The sequence below is a fragment of the Aptenodytes forsteri genome, unplaced genomic scaffold (genome assembly GCF_000699145.1).
Source record: "Aptenodytes forsteri isolate BGI_AS27 unplaced genomic scaffold, ASM69914v1 Scaffold349, whole genome shotgun sequence".
Lineage (NCBI taxonomy): Eukaryota > Metazoa > Chordata > Aves > Sphenisciformes > Spheniscidae > Aptenodytes > Aptenodytes forsteri.
The window spans coordinates 3,915,486-3,924,628 of record NW_008794452.1 but is presented as its reverse complement, the minus strand read 5'-3'; the positions used below and the strand labels follow the sequence as shown (position 1 = coordinate 3,924,628).

The 9,143-nt window shown below is 37.4% G+C and overlaps 1 protein-coding gene across 1 annotated transcript in view; it reads left to right on the top strand.

Moving 5' to 3' along the window:
• Nucleotides 1-866: 866 nt before the first annotated feature.
• SLC25A16 (solute carrier family 25 member 16) overlaps nucleotides 867-9,143 on the top strand; it is a 16,747-nt gene continuing 8,470 nt past the window's right edge. The window contains exons 1-3 of the mRNA XM_019474938.1: nucleotides 867-955; nucleotides 3,436-3,569; nucleotides 5,269-5,332. Of these exons, the coding sequence (XP_019330483.1) occupies nucleotides 3,507-3,569; nucleotides 5,269-5,332 (127 nt within the window). The 5' untranslated portion in view covers nucleotides 867-955; nucleotides 3,436-3,506. The remainder of the gene's footprint in view (nucleotides 956-3,435; nucleotides 3,570-5,268; nucleotides 5,333-9,143) is intronic.

The following is a 9,143-nucleotide window of genomic DNA, read 5'->3' as shown; positions in this document are numbered from 1 at the left end:
GGCCGGGCAGGTGGAGGTCACTTTCGTGTCAATATCCCCGCCAAAACTGCCGCTGAGGGTATCGTCACCTGGGGAAGCAGTGGGCTCTCTTTTCCTTTTTCCCCCCTTTATTCCGCTGATGTGCTAACGCAGGTGACTCGGTACACGCAAGTGACTCGCACGTGTGTCAGAACCAGCGAAGAGCCCCGCGTAGGCGCCAGTGAATAATGTTCAAAGAGCCCAAACCCTCGTTAGGGTACTCGGGGAAGGGGGGGTTATCCGTGTCCCGAAACAGTTGCGGCGGCTATTGTGAAGATTAAGGTGGTGTGAAGGGGGGCAGCCTAGCAAACACAACGCCATGTTATTAACCTCTTGGGGAAAAAGCCTGTTTATTCTTCTTACAGGGTGTTGTCCCAGCTGTCTGGTTTGCAAGGGGGCAGGAAGATGTTTCGTTTGTTTAGTTTTCGCGTCAGGCTGCACTCGCTGTTGGATCTCACTCTGAAGTAGCACAGGGTACGCGGCGGACACGTAGCCCACTCCTTTGGGGAGAGCAGCTACGTCTGTTTCCGCAGAAGGAGGAAGCAGGGTGGAAGACTCTTGAGTAACTTTCTCTGAAAGCTTCTGCTGTGACTTCAGCAGCTGAGAGAGAGGGTGGCCTGGGTTTTTGTAATCAGGGAAAGTAGCTTATACATTTCATTAAGGCTTTAAGGGTTTTGTAACATACTTCTAATAGAGGCTGTTTACTTGTCATTGGGGCTTTTTCCAGTTCCTGAGTTTCTCCTCCCCTATTCCATTTAAAAATACATTAGAAAAATCCCTTATTTATCTGCTGATGTAAAGAAGTTTTGCATCCCGTCACCTTTCTTTTTCCCCTCTTGGAAAGGTGTTGCAGGATGTTGTGCCAAAACAACTACTGCACCACTGGATCGAGTAAAGATTTTGCTGCAAGCTCATAACCACCATTACAAACATCTAGGTAAGATGGCTGCTGTGTGTATAATTTTTGGTTTTAAATGCAATGTGTATGGTTTGGGTATGTTGATTTATTCAATGATGTGGCTGATAAAAAAAGGCGCTAATCAGACAGAAGGTTGTATCTGTCTGGTCAGTCTCTGTGCCATGTTTTGTTAGCGTTTAAAAAGAAAAACAAAGCCCTGTGCGAGTAAGTTGCGGTATTGGTAGATGTGTTGGAGATTGAGATGTCGGAATAATCCTCAATAAGACGCATAAGAGCTAGGCTTGATCTTCCTCTTACTGAATCCAGCAGGAGGTTGGTAATCACAGGTTCGAAGCTTGGATCGTTTATGTGAAAACCGTCACCGCTGCTAACTGCTGCAGTCTCCTACAGTGATTGCCGGTTTCCGGGGGCTGTGGGAATTGGTGCTTTTCAGAGCTTGGTAGCCCTCACGGGGGCTGGTGGTCACAAGACAGTGACCGCTGAATCCTGCAAGACTCACGTGCACTTCCGCTCGCAGACAGCAGTGTGGCTGATAAGAATTGAAGATGGAAGTGGATTTGTGCTTGGCATAAGGTGCAGGTGATCCGTATTCGGCATCTGTGTTGCATCATGATGGGAGAATAAACTCACAGTTGTCAGCATGTTCAGAACTGTTCTCTATGGGGCTGTAACCGTGCCCTCTTGTGCATAGTATTTGAGGTATTTTATGTCATATGTTCTTGAAATACATCATAACTTACATTCCGAAATGCAAGTGTGTTACAGTTGTCAAGAAAAAAACAATAATTTTGAGTTGGTTAAGTTTGCATGTAATGGAACTTTGGAATTTTTAACTTAGAGACTAAAGATAATTTTTTTTTAAAGGCTGGAAAAATAAATCTTGAAAGAAAGTTCAAGGGCTATAGATTCACTTCACTGTACCAAAAAGGGAAACACAAGTAATGTGGCATTTTGGTAACACAGTCACATAAGTACGCACTCAAACCTGCAGTCTAGAATCGAAGGCTGAAATAACTGGTTTGGCTGATATTTTAAATCCTTATTGTCTGTTTCCTTTGTACTGTGCCATAATTGGCAAGTAAAATCTTATCTAACACCCTAAATAGGGAAGAATATATGATGCCGATTATTAGAAATGTGTCTGACTTGAGCGCATGTCCTTGTTACACGTAGGCAAAAAAGAAAATTATGTGGATGGGATACCTGTAAGTGCAGAGACACGATGGATTAGTTCATCAAAGTCTTCACTAAATGTTTTTACTGCCCTTGCTCTGTGGAGTTCGTGCCACATGGATCTCAGAGCATATGTTTCAAGAAATAAGAACAGTAACTCATCATTGCAGGGTAGAGAGAAATTCTAATCACGGCATAAGTATTTTCAGAGGCATGTAATAAGCGTGACAATACATTTAATATTGTATTCTTAGAACCCCAGAAACTAATTAATGCTTGTTTTATTTAAACTTCAAATGAAATTTTGTCAACTGCTCCTTTTTTCTGCCTGAAAGTAGAATAAATGTGTAACCCTTTTTCATGTTCAGCTCTTTTATATTATTAAGTAGTTGCATATGAATGAAAACTGTTTAACTTAGTTTATTCCTTCACAAAAAAAAATTAAAAAGTCAGTTTGATAGCAATTGTGCGTAACTAATAATATGTTTGTAATAAAACTGTAGGTTTTGCCCAAACTTTGTGTGATCTTGCATTATTTCCCACCTATTAAAAGGGAATAGGATTGCTTCTTGTTGCAACAACTCTGGGACAGGAAGTGTGAGATGTTTAAGTTGTAAGTAATGAGTCTTAAACTTGTTTACTTCATTTCCTCAGTGACGGCATTTAATCTGTAACTTAGCATGTAGCAATATTAGATTGTTTTCCCATGGTTTTAGATTTTTAAGTATTTATTTATTTATTTATTTTGAATTGACTGAATTGCAAGTCAACCAGTTTCCTTCCTTCTGTTGCTAGTATTAGCTTCTCTGGGTGGATAGTATCATCTGCGATAGGATTGCTTGCAGCCCAGGCAAGTCATGGGGCCTGAACGCATGAATTCAGAAAAAGGTCCACTGAGTCTGGGAGGTTAGAAAGCTGATAAAACTTAACCTTAAACCTCCTCCTTCTGGCAGTGTTTGGACATTGAAAGTGGATTTTTCACTCTCTATGGTTACATGAGCAACATGATCCGGCCTTAGTTCTATGCATACTTTCTTATTGTCAGTAACATTTGTGTGAGGGGCCTGAACGCATGAATTCAGAAAAAGGTCCACTGAGTCTGGGAGGTTAGAAAGCTGATAAAACTTAACCTTAAACCTCCTCCTTCTGGCAGTGTTTGGACATTGAAAGTGGATTTTTCACTCTCTATGGTTACATGAGCAACATGATCCGGCCTTAGTTCTATGCATACTTTCTTATTGTCAGTAACATTTGTGTGATTTTTTTTTTTTCCTCCCCCCATGTAATTGAAATACCTCTAATACCTCTTTTTGTATTGCTGACAGGAGTGTTTTCTACGTTGTGTGCTGTCCCCAAAAAGGAAGGTTACCTTGGGCTGTATAAAGGAAACGGGGCAATGATGATTAGAATCTTTCCCTATGGCGCAATTCAATTTATGGCATTTGACCAATATAAAAAGGTAGTTGAATTTATTTTGTTTTCCTTTTCTTTTTTTCTGCCTACAATGAATACGGATTCTTTAAGTGATCGAAACTAACACTGAAAATTTTGTATCTTATTAATTAGCTGCATGTCTTTTCTAAGGTTGCTTAATTTTATCTGTATCTACCCATTAAAAATGTCAGGGCAACAGTGACATTTTTTGCAGTGTTGCTTAAGGAAAAAAATTCCCACCGATTTTTGTACCTTCTTATTGTTGAGAATAATATTTTTTTTTTAAGAAAGAAAAAGGTAATCTAAAGTCTGCTATTTGTATTGCTATAATGTAGCCCTTTGTGAATAATGTAGGAACAAAATGTAAAATGGAACCTTTTTATTATATTGTGTTGGGATTCTTAGTAATTGATGGATGGAATAACTTAGACTTCAAAGTCTGTCTGGATATGACTGTTATATTTGACCTGACTAATGACTATGTCAGGCTCTAGATAAAAATGACCTGGAAGAGAAAATGCTCATTTCAGGGTCCCAGAAGATTTGTGGATTCTTTTCTGCTCTTGTGCATTTACTCTTTCATAATAAATGTGTAATAAATCCCTGCAACATCTTTTGGAGGTCAGGTGTTAGCATGAACATGTTTTTAAACATTGCTTATATGTGGTGAAAAATACCATTTTACTGTTAGCAATGAGGAATTCAGTGTTTGAAAGGTCAGATTTAGTACCCAGTGAAGTAAATTGCATGATCTTTACTGAAGACAGTGAGATAGAAATTGTGATTCCCTTCCCTAAAGCACAAATTTCAGAAGGTTGATACAAAGAAGTAACCATAGTGAGGTTCATATGTTCTTTTTTTTGTGGTGTAATCATAAATGCTGTTGATTTATGCTTGTTTTATGTTGTGTTGAATAAAAGACTGCATGCTGTGCTTTATAATGAAATGATTTATGAATCTGCAAATTTCAAGAAATGACTTAGCATCATAGCAGTTTCTTTTATCTATTAATTGACAACAAACATTCAAAATGTTTTGCAGGAATATGTAAAAGGAAAAACTCCACAATTCTTAAAGAAGGAAGATATGAAATGATCTTCTTTATAGCAGAAACTGCTTCTTAAATAGCCTCAGTTATTTGATAAAAGCCTGGAAACTAATTTCTAACTTCCTTCCAGGACGTAATGTAACTTAGGAAGTTCTTGCTCTCAAATGCTTGTCCGATTTCTCTCTTCTCCTTTTTTTTCTTTTTCTTTTTTTTTTTTAAAATCCAGTTAGAAATATCTTTATAGGAGTGTGTTTCACATGCTGTGCATGGAAGAAAAATTTACTCTTCTCAAATGTGTCACTTTTCAACTTTGCTCAGTGTCCTTTGCTCTCTATCATGCAACAAGGATAGTATTCAGTTTGCCTTGTTTGACACACATTAAAGATAACTAAATAAACAATCTAGTTTCTGAAGTAAACAGTACAAATACTTTCAACTAATCGTTCTGCCTTGTTAGTAGAATTTTAGCACTTTAACGGTTTTAATAAGAAATTGGTAATGGCAGCAATGTTCAGAAATTCCTTTGACAGTAATTAAGTGATCTGGTTTGAATTTGTAGTGTTGTAAGCTTCTCGGAGACAGCTACAGAGTTTGCATTAATGTACTAATAAACTGTGTGATGTACTTCCCTGTATTTTCTGATATACAACTATTGTAAATGTTCCGTATTTTACAGGTAATAAAGAAGCAACTTGGGATTTCAGGGCATGTGCATCGATTAATGGCTGGATCCATGGCAGGTATAGTTTTGTACTTGGATTTCAGACATCCCTTTTGCTGAAAAGTTAATATTTGTTTAGAGGATGATTTGATGTGTTTTCAGGTCAAACCGTTGCAAATTTGTTTAAGCAAAAATACTAGTAAATGGTTAATGTAACAAATAGTTGCCTAATTGAAAACTGTTTGTCTAAGAGTATTTAAAATATATTTGTTCAAGCATTGAATTCTGTGCTATGTTGTAAAGCACAGTTTTTATAGTGTTTGTTATGGCTTTAAAAATATGAAAAATCCAGTGTCATCAAGATGGAGTATAAAGATGCAGGTTTTAGTAGAATTGGCTCATCAGCCTGTCTGCCATTGCTACTAGGTTGAATATAAGCCCAGAGAAATAGAGAGAAATGCAGCTCTTTAAATGGGTGGATTCTTTGGATTTGCCAGAAATGTGTCTGCTTTTCAACATCCAATGCAGAATTGTCATGGTACTCCTTAGTTCATATGTATGAACATTAAGAACACCATTTATCAATTATTGCAATAGCAGTAGAAAAACCCATTTGTAAACTGCCAGTATATAGTATGTGTGTGTATATATATATACACACATATATGTATATATTATACATTTCTATTTTCCTCTTGCTAGTCATTCAGCCAAAAGTAGCTAAGAAAAAACAGGGAAAGGTAAGTAATAGTAGACTGATTTTTAATTGAGGTGGTTCTTCATGTGCTTTTACTTTGTAAAACAGGCTTAATACTGTCTAGGGACAGTCCTTAAATAGTTATGACATGGGTATTACTATTTAGCTTCTTTTGGAATAAAAATCCTGGGGTTTGTTAATACTACCTTTAGTTAAACTAGGAAGACCTCATGAAAATATTTTGGCTCTGCATGCCATCAGAGCAAAAGGAAACAGAATGAAATGAAACAATTCAAAGATCCTAAAAACTAGCAAAACCCATTTGGCAAGATATGTTCCAGAACTTGGCTGGCTTTCTCACTGAAAGAAGTGGAAGAAATACATAGATTTTTTTTTTCCCCCCCCCAGCTTATTATTAGCTTTTTCAGGAGCCTTGTCAGACACCTGGAACCTGACTTGTGAGGCACTGTGAAAACATTGAATAATTAGCTTAACTCTGTCAGTGTTGGGCACGCTGGAATTCTTTGTGTAGATAAATTAATAGCATCTGGCATTGTTTTAAGCACCTTACTGGTTAAATCTGTTTTGTGTGGTTAGAGTAACAGAAATAAAATTAATATACAGTACTGTCTGGAAACCATGATAAATGAAATGCTTTGTGTGTGCATTTAAGTACAGTATACTCAATAGTCTGGTATTGAGCACCCCAAAACTGAGTAGATGTGCTAGACTTAGGTGTGCAGTAAAATGAATATAGCAGTCAGGCACAGTAACAGTATCACATGTGAGTGTCTTACTATTTGTTTACTAGGTGGCATTAACTGCTTTTTGGGATATTCATTAGATAAACAAGAGGGGAGGGTTTATATTGAGTATGCCAAGAAGATATAGAGGAGGAAGGAGGCACTAAGAAGAAGAGTGTAGAGTTTGAAATCTGATACAGAAGTTCTCTAGATTTGCAAACAAAATAAGAAAAGACTTTTAAAAGCAACTAGTAATATTTTTTGCTTTAACTCCTGTGGCTTAGTCTCTTGCTGGCTCCAATAAGGAATATTATTCTGTTCCTTCCAAGTTTAAATGACTAACGGAGACGGTGTGTTCCACCCCAGTGTTGGTGGAGAGGGGTCTTCACAGTTTCCTGGAACCCGATATTATGCAGTTGAAAATGGATAACCCTTGTTTCCCTTTCCTTTTTGTCCCCTCTACACCATCTAGCTACATAGCTGTCTGCTTTCACTTCTGTGTACGCTACTGATACTTAAATCTTGCTTATGTCAGTGTTTCCAACATTACCAGCAGTCAACAGACCTGAATCGGCTTCAAAGAGGGGGGGAAACATTTCAGTATCTTCTGTAACTGATAAACAGGATCAAAAGCATATCCACAGGGAAAAACAAGGCAATGAGGATGGGGGTAGTGGAGTGAGAGAAAAGAAAAACCTATTGTAATGCATATATTTAAGGAGGCCAAGTTAAAGTTACTGTGGAAACTTTAACTCTGAATTTCCTGAGTCTTGTGTGATTCAAATTTCAGCTGTAACACCTCATTAACAGATAAATGGTATATAACTTCTTTTAAGGAAAGACAGAGCTGGGGAGAAGCTACAGAAATCATAGAGGTTAGTGGGGTTTAGGAAACAAAATGATCAAATAACCCCTGTATCACAGGATGATTTTGCAAATCTAAATCTTGTTTTAGTTTTCTAATTGAAAATCCTGAAGTAAAACACAGAAATGTGTGTTTCCTCCCCTGGACTTGATTAACTTAAAAATAAAAAAGCCAAAAAAGACTAGATATTATCTAGAATAAACTCAAGTACCATGAAACTAATACAGAAAGCATGTTTTTGTTTTTATCTTCTTACTTTTAGTAAAAGCAATTGGAAAATAGTACGGATCTAGGAGGATACTGACTGTCTCATTTTTAAATAGTATGAAATTAACAAGTTACCTATTTGAGTCAGCATTTTAAAAGAATCTGTGCTGTTTATTTCTTCAGGTGCAATTCAGAAAGAAACAATTATGTATTGGAGGTCTAGAAATACTAGGACTTGTAAATTAGGCAGTTCTTTAACCTGTCTGAAAAATATTCTTTGTCATCAGCTGTTTCTCTGTATGTATAGTTCCTGAAGCTTTGTTTTGTTCAGAAGATCTTTGTACTAGTTAAGGAGAATATCTTCTGCAGTTCAAGGCTGTGACTTGTTCTTACCACTTTTTGAACTGTATACCTCTGAATCTGGTAGTACTTAATTTGATCTACGTAGTTATTGATAAAGTACAAAGAGCGTGGTACAGAAATCATAAAAACTTGTGTATCAGATATGTTTGCAGTACCTGATCCTTGTAAATGTATTTCACTTGGGTTTTTTTCTTGCTCCAGATGTTTTTTTATTTTTATTTTCAAAGAAAGAAAATTACTAAGAATGGAGGAATAGTAGGGAAATTGGGAGACAGAGATAAATCCCTATATAGCTAATCTCATTGTTAACTCCCAAAGCCTGGGAAGCAAATCAAGGACAGTCTAATTCCTGTTGTCCTTCATTGACACTAAGTCTCAGTAAACATCTGTGTAACCCAGTATCTTGTCCCCAAGATTGGTCAAAGGTGCTTGAGGACAATATGGTAAGTGAAGAATGGTCTTTCCCTGACTCCCCTGACTTCTGAGTCAGCATTTGCAGTGAAAGTCTGCTGTTTTTGAAGAAGTGGTTCCTTAAAGGAGGGAGGAGCTACCTATCATGATTATTTCAGATCAGACGCTGGGAATTGCAGTATGTCTCTCCTAACTGTTGAGATACTTCCGATTCTGTCCTGTTGAACCAACCATGGGAGAGATTTTTGGCTCAACTCTCATTATTTGGGATAGACTTTGCTTCCTCAAGACAAGGAATCAGCCTTAAGATGCTGTGGTCTGACTTCTGGTAACTCATAATATTTAGGGAGTAGAGAGGAGATTGGTAATTTTGTAGACTTCACCATAATGACTTTGTGTCCCAAAGCTGGCCGCCATTCCTCCCAGAAAGGATAGTGTTTCTTCTGAGCCCCAAAGGAAATCTTGATCCCTTGTGTGTACGTTTTGCTTATATGAACAGTAAGCAGTAATATGTCTCTCCCAGTTGCTTCAAGAAAGCATATTTTGTGGCTGATGTTAGAAATCCAGTTTTTTTCAGAATTCATGGCTAGAGGATTTTAAGAAG